At 38.3% G+C, this 14,804-nt stretch overlaps 1 protein-coding gene across 4 annotated transcripts; it reads right to left on the bottom strand.

Annotated features, from left to right (window-relative positions):
- Positions 1-5,528: 5,528 nt before the first annotated feature.
- On the bottom strand, positions 5,529-9,929 carry LOC104445903 (U-box domain-containing protein 33). Of its 4 annotated transcripts, none has more exons than XM_039309214.1 (6): positions 9,059-9,929; positions 8,788-8,909; positions 8,218-8,396; positions 7,712-7,957; positions 6,652-7,029; positions 5,529-6,435 (listed from the first exon to the last, which is right to left on the bottom strand). In XM_039309214.1, exons 4-6 carry the CDS (start codon positions 7,760-7,762, stop codon positions 5,746-5,748), a joined length of 1,119 nt encoding a protein of 372 aa, XP_039165148.1. In that variant the 5' UTR covers positions 7,763-7,957; positions 8,218-8,396; positions 8,788-8,909; positions 9,059-9,929; the 3' UTR covers positions 5,529-5,745. The 4 variants fall into 4 exon arrangements, with proteins under 4 accessions (XP_039165148.1, XP_039165153.1, XP_039165143.1 ...); XM_039309219.1 differs by having other exon boundaries at positions 6,652-7,130; positions 8,277-8,396; XM_039309209.1 differs by having other exon boundaries at positions 8,277-8,396.
- Positions 9,930-14,804: the final 4,875 nt, after the last annotated feature.

Raw genomic sequence — 14,804 nt, 5'->3', positions numbered from 1 at the left:
GTAGAGCGGCGCGCGGCCTCCTCGCGCGGACGGGCGACGACCGCGACGGCTCCGGTGATAGCGACGGCTGCCATGAACGGGCGAAAGGGGGCGTCGGGGTTGGCTATCGCATGGTGCAGCTCCTTCTCTCCCTCCAAGTTCAAAATGAAGAAGATGATGGAGACAAGGGGGAAGTGACATCCCACATTTTTGGGGTTTGATTTCAACCCTTCATTTGTCATCTCCTCCTTCCTTTGCCCACAACTACCATGACCTAGGATAACATCATCTTCCACTATCTCAATCCTCCACAACAATCTTCAATAGGTCCAATTTTATTTTCTGCCGGGGCATAAAATCTTGTACAACATCTTCTTCAATTCCAATCAATTCTCTTCTAAATGAGTACAATTAATGTCCATAAATAAATCCAATGTTCCTAATAAGATTTGTGACACACCATGACTTCCAATTTCAGAATTCGATTTCAATTTCACGGTTAATTTCACTTGGGCACGATACTAGCGCGTCCTGATTTACCGGGCAACTTTTAAAAATTTTAATGCATTTGACATGTGGTTGATTAATTCAAGCCACAATGTACATCTTTGACACATTGGCGACTTTCGGTTGTCGGGGTAATCTCAAGGTTTCAAATACGGACACATGGTACCCGATCGACGGAAAAGTCAGTCCAATGCCGATCGACAAGAATTGTGCGATCTGGTGGAATCACCCACACCTGATCATATGCCTCTGTCGAGTCGACCTATCTCCGATTTCTAATCGATTTTTATTTGTGTCGTAATGACCCTTGCAAATTAGCTCGGTCGAAAGGTCGCTTCCTGGTCAAATTCTCGAGTCTGATGCATTAGAATCTCTTAACGGCTTCACCTTATAGACTAGTTTTCACATGAGTGGCCGACTCAAGGAAAATAATTTTATGCGTGCCAACGAAATGCCTGTCTCAATTTATTGAAAATAGGATTGAAAAATCGGGATGTCACACCGTATGTAAAGTCTGAGTGTGTTCTGTTAGAAGTAAAGCCTGAGTGTCTCATCCTGAAATAGAGTCTAAGTGTCTTCTATCTAAAATAGACTTTATAATCTGGACATAAGTCTAAACATATTCTACTTTTGAACATATTTAGTCTTAAGGTCTAAACACATTCTGAATAAGTTCAATTTTAGCATAAAGTCTATCTTTTGGTTCTTCCAAGTATAGACTTTCATAATATCATTTACATATTCTATCATCTGCATAGTCTATTATTCAGCCATTAAACACGTTAGTAGCTTTTGATTTATTTTGTCATTTTCAAAACATCATAAAAGATTTCCTTAACAGCCCATAAAAGGGGAAATATGGGAATCCTCTATTGACTTCAAACTGAATTTCTTCCCCTTTTCTGTTGACACGACTATCCCAAAGATGTAATAGATTCAATATAGCCTTCTTTTAAATGACAACATTGAACATTTCCTTATTATTTGGAGACTAAATTAAATATATGTCAAAAGTTCAAAAATTACATTGAACAAATTAAAAGTTCAGAAATAATACTATACTGTGAGGTAAAGTTAAGGTATTTTGCCACCAAGGTTCATACAAGTAGCTACTAACCGTCCGTCATTGTATTTCAACAATTGGACACTTGACATTTCCTTATCTTATCGTCATTCACTAGGCATTTGCCTCTATGTCCTTCGATGGGTAAGTATATATTAAATATTACCCATGTGTTATGCACATGACCGTAGCTCATTTCTGTCAAAATGTTATATTCTCTCTCATGACAAGCACATGACAATTGGGTCAATTATGAGTATCAATAGGCGCTGAATCAAATGCACTCTACATTAAGCAAATTAAAAATTTGAGAATAAAATTTCAAAAATCATTTATAGTGTTTATCTCCTTTTTCTCCAATGCCTTTGTCGTTTGTTTGTCATCAAAACCGTCTATGAAGTGGGCCCATGTCGCAGTTGCAGATCCCACCGTGAACAAGATAACGGTCTTTGTCGCTCCGTACGTCCACAGAGTCATGTGGGGATCAGCCGGCGAGGGAACATTCCACCGCCTCGGCCTTTTCATTCAAACGGCGTTGGCATGCGTTGAAAGATCCAACCTGTTTCTACGTGACTTGTTCGTGTAAAATCTCCCTTTCGCCGAATCAAACCAATCATGAAAAGAAAACAGCGGATTTCCCATGATTTCCATACAAAAAGCTTGTGTTTAATACCTTCTTTCGTGACAATACCTTCTTTCGTGATCATCATTGATTTTCTCGATATATCCTTCCTATTAGCAAACATAGTCTTAATGTAAAAGGCCAAGGAGCTTCTTGAAGCAATGGAAGGATTTAAGGCGAGGCTTCACTTAAGGCTATATAAGGGATGAACACGATTCCAGAGTAAAACTTGGAACCAAGGAATCAAACTAGTGGGAACCTATTTGCTTCCAAGATACAAGGTATGTTTTAAATTTCAAAAATTTAAGAACTTATTTCGACATGTAGGTTTCGCACCCTAGGTAGATAGAACTTAAAACCTAAAATAAGTTTTTGTATTTTTATTTGTGTGATCATGCGGTATTCGATGACATTCGATGAAGAGTGTAAAATTTAAAATCACTAGTCTGAGTATCCATTTTATAATTAAGACTTTTATTTTGTAAAATTTTAATATTTTTTGTGGGTCTAAAATATAAATTATGATCAATAAATTATAACAACAAGTGGTAATCATCAAAAGTGATTATTCAATGCATTCATTCAATAAATAATACAAAAGAAACATGGATAAAACCAATAACCGATCCTAGAACCTGTGACAAGTTAGATTTTAGGTTATAAGGTATACGGGAGATGTTCTAAATATCAAAATATAAAAAACCTGTTCCAGCAGATAGGTTCTAGGTTCAAGATAGAACCTATACAAATCCTCAAACCACCCACCCTTAGACTATACTATTGCCAGTGCTACTAATTAAGAAAGCTCTAGCAAAATCCATGAAGGATAAATTATAGGTTGAAATGGTGGATTGCCCTTTAATCCAACTTGAAGAGATCTCCTATTTTCAATAATAGTATTTTACCTCCCACAATCAATAATAACTTCCAAGCCCCATATTTCAATTGGTCGTCCTTTCAAGCCAATTCAATTACATTCACTATGGAATAAGACCACTAATCGGACCAAAAATTATTAAAGGAAGGATGTTTCGTCTAATGGAATATGAGCAACAAAGCTATACTGATAATTGATAAGCTCGGAAACCTGTGCAACACTGAATTTATGATTGTTGGCCAAAAATGAAAGCCAATCGATAGATCTAGAAATAACTGTTCAAACATGACTTACTAGTTATCAAGTACAAATTAAACTCATGGATTGTTTCATTGGCACCTCACTTTCAAAACGTTGTAGTTAATGTCGTGAATTTTGAGTTCAAGAGACAATATTTTCATGTACCATGGCAGGAAATGTACAATTAATAACTTCGTCAAAACCTCCATTTCCAACTAAGAAGTACGGCTTTTGTCCTAGGGTTTTCCTTGTGAATAAAAGATAAGATCATTGGATTTTTCTCTCTTTTGTGGTTGGTTTTATCCTAATAAAAACACGAAAAAATTAAATGCTAAGACCACTTCTCTACTTGGAAACCAAAGAACGATGACTTTGACTTCATTTGTCATTTAGCAATGTGTCCGCAGATTATCCAGCTTAGTAAAGACCAGCTAATGAGGTTTACTTGCTATGAAGCTTCCTCGGTAAGGGCTATAAGATGAAAGGGACATTGTCCGCAGGTCTTCAAAGAAGAAGCCGCGTCCAACTATTTTCTATACGCAAGGGGTGGCAATGCCGTTCTTGGGACACCGAATGAATTCAAAACCAATTTCTCGAATTTTATTTTCGCCTAAACCGATCGTTGGTAATTGAAATCAGGAAAGCTCCGAACAAATCTCCATCTCATTTTCATTTGTTTAGGCTAAATAAAACGACAAGAGCTTAGGGAGCGATCCCCTCCAACGTCATTCCGATATACATTTGTAGCCCTGTTAATGGAGGAAGAGGTTCGTACATGAGACCTTATCCTTTACCGGCCTTGGGAGACCTCCTGAGAGAGTGAGTACTACTAAGCTAAAATGTATTTTACATCTACGAGATTCTTGCGCAAGGAAATCTGGAGAGGTATATACGAATAATCATGTGGGAATATTCGAGACCAAAAGTGAAACGCTATTGGAAGAACGAAAAAATTATGCTATACTTCTATTCGGACACATGCAGCTTATGTCAATCTAATACCGGCTATGTACTATAGTCTATGGAATTATGCTAGATCCTTCACCATAGTTTTCCAGTTCCATAAGCTTTTTCACTTTCCCTCCCTACACAGGCCTATGCGGCATCACTTTTGATCTAGTTAATGAGGTATCAAGAAACTGATGATATTTTCGTTATCTTGTCCGATTATCTTTTACCCTTAAATATTGGTGTTTTAGGCATTGGAAACCTTTTTGTGTTGCATGAACGGTAGAATTTCGTCTGGGTATCAAGTAATATGAGATAAGAGCATTTAATCATGTTTTCATTTTTGACACAAGATTAGGTAGTTCAAATCTACTTGCTCACTTTGATAAAAAAAGAAAAAAAAGAAAAAAAAGAAGAAGGTCGGTTGTAGCTATTGACGAGACTCTACAGTCAAATATGGAGGAGATGGAAGTGGAAAAAGAATATTAGCTGTCATATTCCCGAAAGTCTAGAATATAGAGATACATAGAAATTTAAGTGGAAACAAGAGAGAAAGTCTAGCACGTAAAGGATAGGAAAGATTCGGAGAATTGTGTTTCTTTCACGAGAATTGTTTGCGGACGTGAAGTGAGTTTAATAGGACTGAACAGTAGAACATTGCTCATGGGTCGATCATGGGTTGTGTGCACGGGCCTTTGTTTGTATTGCACATGCGATCGTGTGAGGATCATGGATCGGTCGTGGGCTGCTCGTGGACAGCCCTTGTACATGACACGGCCGCATCACGGACGGTCTTGGATCATGCTTCGTCTGTGAGCCGTGTCACTTGCATCTTTTTTACTTCTTTTATTTTTTATATTTCATCCGAAATCTTCCCTTCTCCAATGAAACATGTCCCTCGGAGTATATATTGTATGAATATATAAAAAATTTACCGATTACTAAAAAATTAGAGAATAACATGATTGAGCCAATTCCCTCTCTCCGTAGGTTTAGTCTAACTCGTTAAATTAAAATTCAAAATCATTGATTCAAATTCATTCGTCACCAATTCAATGCAAATACAATAATAAAAAATAAAATAAATACTCCTAAAACTACATGTTATGTAATTTAATTCTAATATTTTTGTTTAAGAGTTAAAAATTAATCCGTAAATTTTATGCAATAAATGAATGACCGAATTGTCAAAATTTAGGAATCAACAAATATAAATGGCTCTTCATTATTAAGAAGAAAATATGCTTTGAAATCATTCTCCAAGTGTATCTTCCTCTGCGTCATCCATGTACTTAATGCACAAGAAAAAAAAATCTATTCATAAGAACAATGGTAGGTACGTATATACATGACATAGCAAGACACCTATATTTGCGAATACACACAAATCAGCCGGTACTCAAGGATGACATCGACAGATGACCCCGTAAGTCTATTTACTTAAAGATCAAGTACACAACCACAACATGTATATCGCTCAATTTCCGAGTATTCGGAAGTCTTGGTTTATCAACAGGAAGCTCGGATCGATTGGAGCACCGTCCCCACTTCCGACTTGAGATCTGGCCTGTTCCTTCTGCTCATCTCGCAGCAACTCAAAGCCAAATGAGTAAACTTCTTGGCCAGCGTATAGGGCCACTCTCCAGCCGATGGATCCAAGATGGCCGCCAAAGTCCCTGCTTTAATTGCCTTTCGCACTACATTTGCTATTCCTGAGGCGGGCCTCCTCGTCAACAACTCAAGTAGTACAATCCCCAAAGAGTATACGTCGGAACTCGTTGTGAGCTCTCCCGTGACGAGGAACTTAGGATCTATGTACCCGATCGTCCCTTTCGGCTTGGTCAGGTGCACGACGGTGGTGTTGTTGCTCGATCGCTTGCCCCCGGACAGCAATTGGGACATGCCGAAATCGCTGAGCTTGCTCTTGAAGTGCGCGTCCAGTAGGATGTTTCCCGGTTTGACGTCCCCATGGACGATGCTGTGAGGCTTCCAAGAGTGGAGGAAGGCCAGGGCAGAGCAGAGCTCTGTGGCGATGCATATTCGGGCTCGCCATGGCAGCTGCTTCGCCCTGTCACTGTCGCGGAGCCAATGGTCGAGGCTACCGTTTGGTATATATTCGTAAACAAGAGTGCAAGGCTCAGGACAAGCGCCGATGAGCGTGATGAGATTAGGATGCCTCACCTCTCTCAACACATTGATCTGTGAGATATTCAATCAAGAGTTCGATGATCAATAATGATATTCTCAATCACTCCGATTAATGTCCTCTTACTGTGAATTCGTGATGTCATGGTGATATTATTGTGGAAAACAAATTTACTTCGTGATGAACCAAGTCTTTACATAATTTTATTACTCTTAATTTTGGTTTAGAGAAAACTTGTAAACAAGTAGAAGATACTCGAGAATTGTTACCTCCTGTTGAAAATCTTGTGAACCTCGCGTGCTATGACCATTCATGATCTTTATAGCCACTGGCGTAAGTCGAAGCAAACCTCTGTACACGGTCCCGTAGCCACCTTTCCCGATCTTCAAGGATGGGTCGAAGTTCTGCGCAGCTTCTGCAATTTCGGTAAAGGAGAACTCGGAGAAGTACTTTGTGCCGGAGGAATCTCCTTTTCTTCTGCTCTCCTCCTCGGCCTTTAGGAGTGCATTCTTGGGTTCGGTCCGCAACAGTTCTCGCTCTTGTATCAAAGCCCGCAACATTTCCTCGCTTGCAATGATTTTCAGCTCCAACTCCTTTCTGCTCTGGTCGGTCTCCACGAATTGGTCCTTCAGCTGCGATTTCTGGGCCCGGGCAATGCGAAGTTCTTCCATCACCTTCTCAAGTTCTTCCTTCAACTTCTCAGCATATAATCTCTGCAATTATGTCCTCTTAAAGTTTACCCATAATGCTACATTCGAAAGTTCATCGTTTATTTTTTGCCACGAGTCAATAAATCATCTTTCATCTTCATGTAAATTATGTCATACATGGTATCTTTGTGCTACAGTTTAGGATGGATTTTTCCAGGGAGGTCCTCAACGATCAGACTTGAGTAAAAGTAGTAGAAAATTTCCATTTCTAAAATGAGCAATTTACAAAAATCAGAGCGTCTGGGTCGATATATAGCAAAGTTTTCCAGTTACCATATCAACATTTTACCTTCCTGGAGTCCTTTGGCCTGCCTTCAATGAAATCTACATCCGCTTCAGCACAAGTCATCACTTTCTCGTCAAGCACTTCTCGTGCATCGTTTTCATTCATATCGTGTTACAATTATGTAAGGTTAAAATATTCCTTTTTAAGGACAAAGAATTAGATATTCTTGGCTATAAAATAGGACAAGCAAAGCTAGAGACATGGCTTCCTGGCTAGAGAACATGAAAATGACAATTCGTTATGTTATTGTGCACGTAACTGAGTGTGGGAAATTGATGACAGGCTGGTATGATAGACCGACTGACACAACTGCGGACGATGGGAAAAACTTACCGCATTAGGATGCACTCGAGAGCTATCTAAGGAAGAAGAAGGAGGTGGCATCACTGCACATTGGTTTGAAAAGAACGTTGTTGTCAGAATTGCTTCAATGGATTGCTCAACTTCGCCGTACCACTCTTCTGCAGTGTGGAGGGTTGCGACTTGGAGAGAATCGACTTACCGGCTCTAGGGCTTGAAGTCGTCAGCAATGGCACATTACTAGGAACTTCTACAACTGCTTGAACCGTCTGAGCTTCCCTGTATTGACAAAGAGTGAGAACAACTTAATGGCGAAGCCAAAATTGTCACATAAGTGGATCTAGGGAAACTGATTTGCCATCGGCCGAAAGTTCAAAATTTCCCAAGTATTTAGCCATATCATTCAAAGAAAGAAGGCATAATGCAAAACATGAATAAAATTAGTTGTCCCAGCCTCATCCCAACCTAAAATTCTAGGTCTGTTAAGGCAGTCAACTATCGCAACAAGATAGATCTATGTGGAACTTTGTTTCACTTACACCCTCACGTGGGCATTGGATTGTTTTGAAGGAGCAAAGTAAAAGAGCTGGAGGACAACCTTGTGTGAATGAGCTGCCCATCGTAGATAAACCAAATTTGACAAGAGATGGGCGCTTTATCGCGAACAAAGATGGCTATCCTGGACTTGATTTCTGTCATCCTCCTACCAATCTGAAACCTAAGAAGCCAGTAAATTAATTTGGTGTGACGCAGACAATACCAAACATAAATTGTAGACATGACACGAGACTTTTCGATTCTCGAAAAGATACGTGACCGGATTTTTTTTTTCTTCTTCTTTTTTTTCATTCTGTAGGAAAATAAGACTGATTGGTAATACATGATGCATAGTGATGGACTCCGAGCGAACTAGGACATTGCTTTCAAGAAGCGCTACCAAATTTTCCTGAAAGATCAGAAATGTACAACACATTTTTAAGGATTAAGGATCGATTTTAATGATGCAATAAGGTTCCAAACAAGCATGTCCTTTTAGTTATAAAGAGGAGTGTTGTGGAATGAATAGGTCCACAACCCATGTGGGAGTGTATTGTGGTTCTTGTACGTACTTGAAATGGCGCTTATCCATTGCCGCACCCATTACAAGCCTTTTGATCCCATTCAAACGAATAAGCTCCACGATTCCCTCTTCAATGCTGTCCGATTCTATATACTCTTTCTCTGTTCGTACCTGTTAACCAATAAATCAATGAGTTTGCTTCACTATCATCCTCCTCTCTAAATAAAGAAACATATATAGTCATGTAAACTTGTGCCGCGCATATGTATGTGGTCATCGACCAGGACAAGTAATCATCTAGGAGGAGGAGGTAAATTTACCCTCATTTGTCTACAAAAGAGCTGGTAGTTCTCCAAGAGTATATGCATGTTTTTCCTCTCGTTTTCTCTGTGTTCTCTCAACACTATCTCGTTCGCTGAGCTTGCGGGGATTCGAGCACCTAGGACTCCTGCGAGCCAAAGGCAAATTAACAGCACAATTATTCTAATTCGTTGCAGGAAAGAGCACCTAAAAAAGAATGAAGATCGACAGTAATAGAACAGGTAAAAGCAATAGGATATCCAATTTGGTCCCACATGGCGAAACCCTAGGGAATTTTAATTTATGGCACAACTATTGTCCATCATGGAAGATCCGTGTATAATATCCATGCGAGCCTGGCAAGTTCTTATTTTTACAATCAATGAAAACTCTTGAAGCAAAAACTGATAGCTAAATCGGTGGATGGAAATATGCAAAGAAAACAGAAGAAAAAACGTTCACTTGCCCAATGGGATAGTCCGTGAAGGAACTAGAATATGAATGATACATATCTTGAAGTTGCCTTTTGATTGCTGCACCGTCCAACAAGCCTTGCTTTGCTCTCTTTCGTGTCCTTCTCGACCATAACATAAATCTTGTCTTCAGACACCGGATTTGCCGGTTCAGATGGAGCCCCTCGAGCGCTCGGCATGATTGCTGGGACTCTGAACTGGGGAATAAGATCAACCATGGCGATATCGACGCGTGTTATGTAAGATGATGAGGATGAACGAAAGGGAACAAACTCAGGAGGGTCTTGAGGGGAGATAGCTAACGTGTGAGAGAAGAGAAGAGAGAGAAACAGAAAGCGAGACGCGGGAATTCTCTGAGAAACGAAAACGAAGTAAAGCGGGTTGTCTCTGAGATGAGGTTCTGTGATGAGGCCGCAGATGAGGGGGGTTGTGGCTGGGTTATATTATAAAATAGAGCTTGTCCTAATCCTTACGTAGTCCGTGCAGCGTAGTCATGAAAGCGACGGAAACTGTCTTTCGACGAGTAACAAATGCGCAATTTCTCTGTGGGCTCCTTCAAATAAGGTCCTACATAACATAATTGAACAGTGTCCGAGCATAAGTGAAAAAGTAAGAATTCGTGCATAATAATCAATCTCTATAAAAATATCACTCCTGTATTAAGTTTAAATGTTATTCTAGTAATTAAATTAGAACTGGTTTTATTTCCAAGATTCAATAAACAAACCATCATATTCATAAAAAGTAGGATATTATAAAGTAAAATGAATCATCAACAAGGAGACGATCAAAGGACACAAAATGGATCTCCAATAACTCGACCCAATATGTAAGTAAAAGAATCGAAAGCTCTGGAGCCCAAAAGAAAAGAGTCATTTTTTCAAAAGTCACATCATGTATCAACAACAATAAGAGTACCGAGATTTGAACATGGTTAACTTCCTTCTTTACGTTAATTTAAAAAAAAAATTACATAAGATGATTTTTTAAAATAAAAGTACTCCTTTACTATTAACGCAATTTCTTACTTTTCCATAGCTTTTGGTCGTCATCTTGATCGTATTCTTATCTGAATTTCTTCAAGCAAGACCCTTCTTAAAAGCGAGAAAATATTGAAAACCTAAATTGTAGGCGACTCAACAAAATCTTAGTCCATTTATCTTGTGACATGTTGTACCCAAGTCCACAAGTTAGAAACATTCTAAACTCTCATGAGCCTCATTCTCTCTCTACACTCGCTTTCACGCCTATGTTGTCAAATGTCCTGCCTGTCTCTCATTTTCTCTCTCTTCTTCACCGTTGTTTTCTTCCTTTTCTTTTTGCCTTCTAAGGCCATGGGTGTCGCTTGATTGCAGCGGCCAGCCATGGACAAACCACTCATGAGCATGCCGATACTCGTCCGTGACTGTCATCGGCATTGTTCGGGCATGCTCATCCAAGGGCATCGTCACTTTTGTTGGATCCAATGAGGGCAGTCCTCATCTTAGCTACAACAGTTGAGCCCTTGTTGAATCCAACAAAATTGACCTTCGTTGGTCATAGGCGAGGGCCACGACACCCTTGCCAGCCCTCACTTATGGTCAGTCACTAGTCACGGGACAAAAGGAAATGAGGAAAAAAAAACAAGAAAAGCAAGGGATAAAGAAATGGTGAGCGAAGAAAGAAATGAGGGGAGAGAGGGGTTCAAATTTTCGGAGAAGTGGGCTGCGAGCAACATGTGTCGCTCATAGAATGGTCTTGTATATTGCTGAGGTGGATATCCAGCTGCGTCCAATATTTTCTCAAAGTTGCTACTAGGATGTTGCCATTATGGACTTTTCAATGTACCGTTCAAGTCTGCACATAGCCAATGGGACATCTTTGTCTCCATCCATCAGCCAAATAAAAAACCTTGTGGGATTGATTTACTTACTTTTCCTGCAAGAGACAAAAAGGCAAGAAGACTTATAGCTAGGGGATTAAAAAAATCCTACTTTTCTGATTAAAATATTAACAATTAGAGATGTTTTGATTTTAAATGATTATGGAGGATGTTAACCCAAATCCACACATGGATATTTATATCATATTTTGTTTTACATACTTTGTTGAGCTGCAAAATGTTAAAAAAAAAAAAAGATACTGAAATAATAATTCAAAACAAACAAAATTCATACCACGATACCACGTTATATCATATTTTGTTTTACATACTTTGCAGTACAATCCCCTGCACATTTCTACTATTTACGGCGATCTTAGGAGAGGTTCTATCCTGTGTGGTCTGTCAGTCCAGTGCACGTGCGTCATGCGTGTGGGAGTTTTTCTTCTTAATGCAGGGGAAGCATCATACCGATGGAAATAGAAATGGAGCTTTCTCTCTCCTTGAAGCCCAAAGTTAGAAGCTTTTATCTTGACTTTTGTGGACGAGACTCTGGAACTAAAATTCTTTATCTGCCTCAGGAAAGGCAAAAGCCAGGAACCCGTCCATCGACGTCACGCTTGATTTCTTCCCCCTTTCCCATTGGCCCGACGACACGAACGAGGTAGGAAAAGGACAGATGAGCCCTTCCTGCACATCCGCTTAGCAATGAGCAGCGCGCCGATGGATTCGCATGATTCGAAATTGTTTGTCTGGGTGTTTATAAAATTCATTTGTCATTGCGGAAGGACCAATTATGCCTCTCCTAACCTTTCAATTTATATACATCTCTCTCATTCTCTTTTTAACCCCAATGTCATCATGGCTTTTAACCTTAGTTACCTAATATCTATTAATTCTAACTCAAGAGAAATACAAGTCAAGGTCTTTTCTATCTCTCTTGTTAGTGCTTGAAATGATTACAACTCAAATAATGTTTTCTCATTCATATATTTAACTTGGCCAATGATGCACTCTCTCTCTCTCTTTCCAATCAAATATCTTCCCATTCAAATTCTTGTCATTCGTCACTTAAGTGATAACTCACATGCTCTAAAATGGCGATATTGAACTTAGCTTATCAAATTACATCATGCATGACATGATGAATGGCATAATAATCTAGCTCTAATTACTTTATATCACACTTATAACCCCGGTTAATTAACATGAGTTGAAGCTATTCTATAAAATAAGTAAAGAAGGAAATGTTTTTTTTTCCTCTTCTCTTTGGTAGAGCGATTTCATCTTCTTGTCTTCAAGTGCAAACTCCCCCTAAATTTCAATCAAGTTCCAAAGTTTATTCAATTTGAGCTGTTTGAGCTTTAAATCTCACCTTTCAAGTATTTCTAGGTAAAACTTCATGGACTTCTTTTTCTTCTTATCAAGCTAATTTTGTTGTTTTCTTAAAGATTGAGAGTTGTTAATGTTTGTTCTTGTTTATTTGGCTTTGAAGTGATTAAAATTTTGAATTGTCCAAGGTAAGTGAAAACTCTAGGGACAAAGTTAGATTGATCTACTCAATACTTTTAACTTGGTTGGTTGATGTCTTTTAGTTTAGTTTAAATTTGATATTAAGTGCAAATAGGTTCCAAGATTGACATATAAAGTTATGGTGAATCTGTGCCTAAATTGAAATCTTTAATACATGCCTAAAAGGCGTTTGAAAGAAAACCCATATATGGTTTTGTTACACCTTAGATGAGAAAGAATGAGTAGATAAAGAAAAAAAAAGAATAAAAAAGTGTTAAATAATCTTAGTCTAATTTATTTGAATTAATGCTTTTATAGATCTATTTGACATTCGAATTGTATAATAGACATATCTTCTAATTTCTTAAGTTGTATGATACCCTACAAAATAGATGAAAAAAGTGTCCCTTTGTTTGCATCACCCCTTCTACCCATCTTGTATATTGTCATTTTTGTTCCCTATTGGAATAGACGAGATTTTAACATGAAATGCACCGAACCCAAAGCAAGTCACTCCTAAAAGAAATAAATGAATTCCAAATTTTTTTGGCAAATCCAAAGAAGGTTTTCACGTACGTTCATCACAAAATATTTCTAAATCCCAATACACGCAATGCTAGATAGCTGCCAAGAAGCACAAGCCAGAAAACACAATATGTGCACCGGCCATGCCTTCAGAATTCCATTTACCAAGATTTGTTATGGTGCCTCTTGTAATACTCCAGCCGCCCCATGTTCATCCTTCAGAACTAAATCACATCTTGAATCTAATGAAATATGATGAATTGAGACAGTACACACACACACACACACACACGCGCACACACACACACACACATATATATATATATATATATATATATATATATATATAAAATATAATACTAGGCTTAAAAATGGGTTTCTCGGTAAATTTTTTAGAAGGTTAGGGGTAATTTCGAAATTTGCAGAAGTGAGCCGGGGCTGTGAATAGGGTAATTTTATGATTTTTAGTGTTAATTAGTGGCTTATTAAGTAATATTAATTAAGGAAAGTCAAACCGGTTAAAAAATGAGTTTAGAAGATTTAAGGGAAAATTTGTAATTTCACCAAGTTGAGGGACGAATCTGCAAAAACTAAAAATTCTAGGGGCTGTTCACAGTAGGAGGAACCTTATTTTGATAGGTGGTTACGTTATTTTGAGAGATAATTTCTTAATATAGACATTGTGTGTAACTATGCAAAATTGGTTCTAATTATGTAATTAATTTGGAAGTAGGCTATTTCGGATATTTTATAAATTATGTGGCATGTCTATAGTGTAAATGAAATATATATATATATATATATATATATATATATATATATATTGGATGACAAATAAGTGACCCTTGGTGTTTAATTTAATTAATATTGCTTGATTAAGTGAAAATGTGAAAGTGTCGAAATTAGATTTGATAATAATATTCTTGTAATTTGATTAAGTTACCAAATTCTAGCTACGTGTTGCCGATTAATCACGTGATCGATTCTTTGAGTTGTCGTTACTCTTGTGATCAATTATTTTAGTTGTTGATGTTCATGTGGTCAATTTATGAGCATCCATTCCTAAGTTACCGATTGCCTTTCTATTGCTTCTGATTAAACAATTCTGCCTCTTGCAGGGCGTGGGAGTTGAAACCCACTCCTGAAACTTACTTGTCCCCACCCCATCTCCCCCTAAGAAGATGGGGATTTGAACCCCTCACCTCCTCCTTCCATGTTGGAAGGGTGGCCACTAGAGCGAATCCTAGTGGTTATGGCTTGGCATTGAAAGGATGAGGATATATGTGTTGAAACACGTGTAATTAATTGCCTATCACTAATTGCATGAAAAATGGCAAATTATTGAGAAGTACGTGGCAATTGTTATATTGTTATGAAATGTATGCAAATGATGCC

The sequence above is a fragment of the Eucalyptus grandis genome, chromosome 1 (assembly GCF_016545825.1).
Source record: "Eucalyptus grandis isolate ANBG69807.140 chromosome 1, ASM1654582v1, whole genome shotgun sequence".
NCBI classification, from domain to species: domain Eukaryota; kingdom Viridiplantae; phylum Streptophyta; class Magnoliopsida; order Myrtales; family Myrtaceae; genus Eucalyptus; species Eucalyptus grandis.
This window is presented reverse-complemented; position numbering and strand designations above follow the sequence as displayed.

Bases quoted from the DNA above. Each gene is read 5' to 3' on its own strand.
- LOC104445903 (XM_039309214.1), bottom strand. From the start codon at position 7,762: ATGCCACCTCCTTCTTCTTCCTTAGATAGCTCTCGAGTGCATCCTAAT. The intron at 7,030-7,711 runs GTAAGTTTTTCC...CGCATTGCCCGG, and splicing joins CTCGAGTGCATCCTAATGCG to GCCCAGAAATCGCAGCTGAA. The intron at 6,436-6,651 runs GTAACAATTCTC...AATATCTCACAG, and splicing joins CACAAGATTTTCAACAGGAG to ATCAATGTGTTGAGAGAGGT.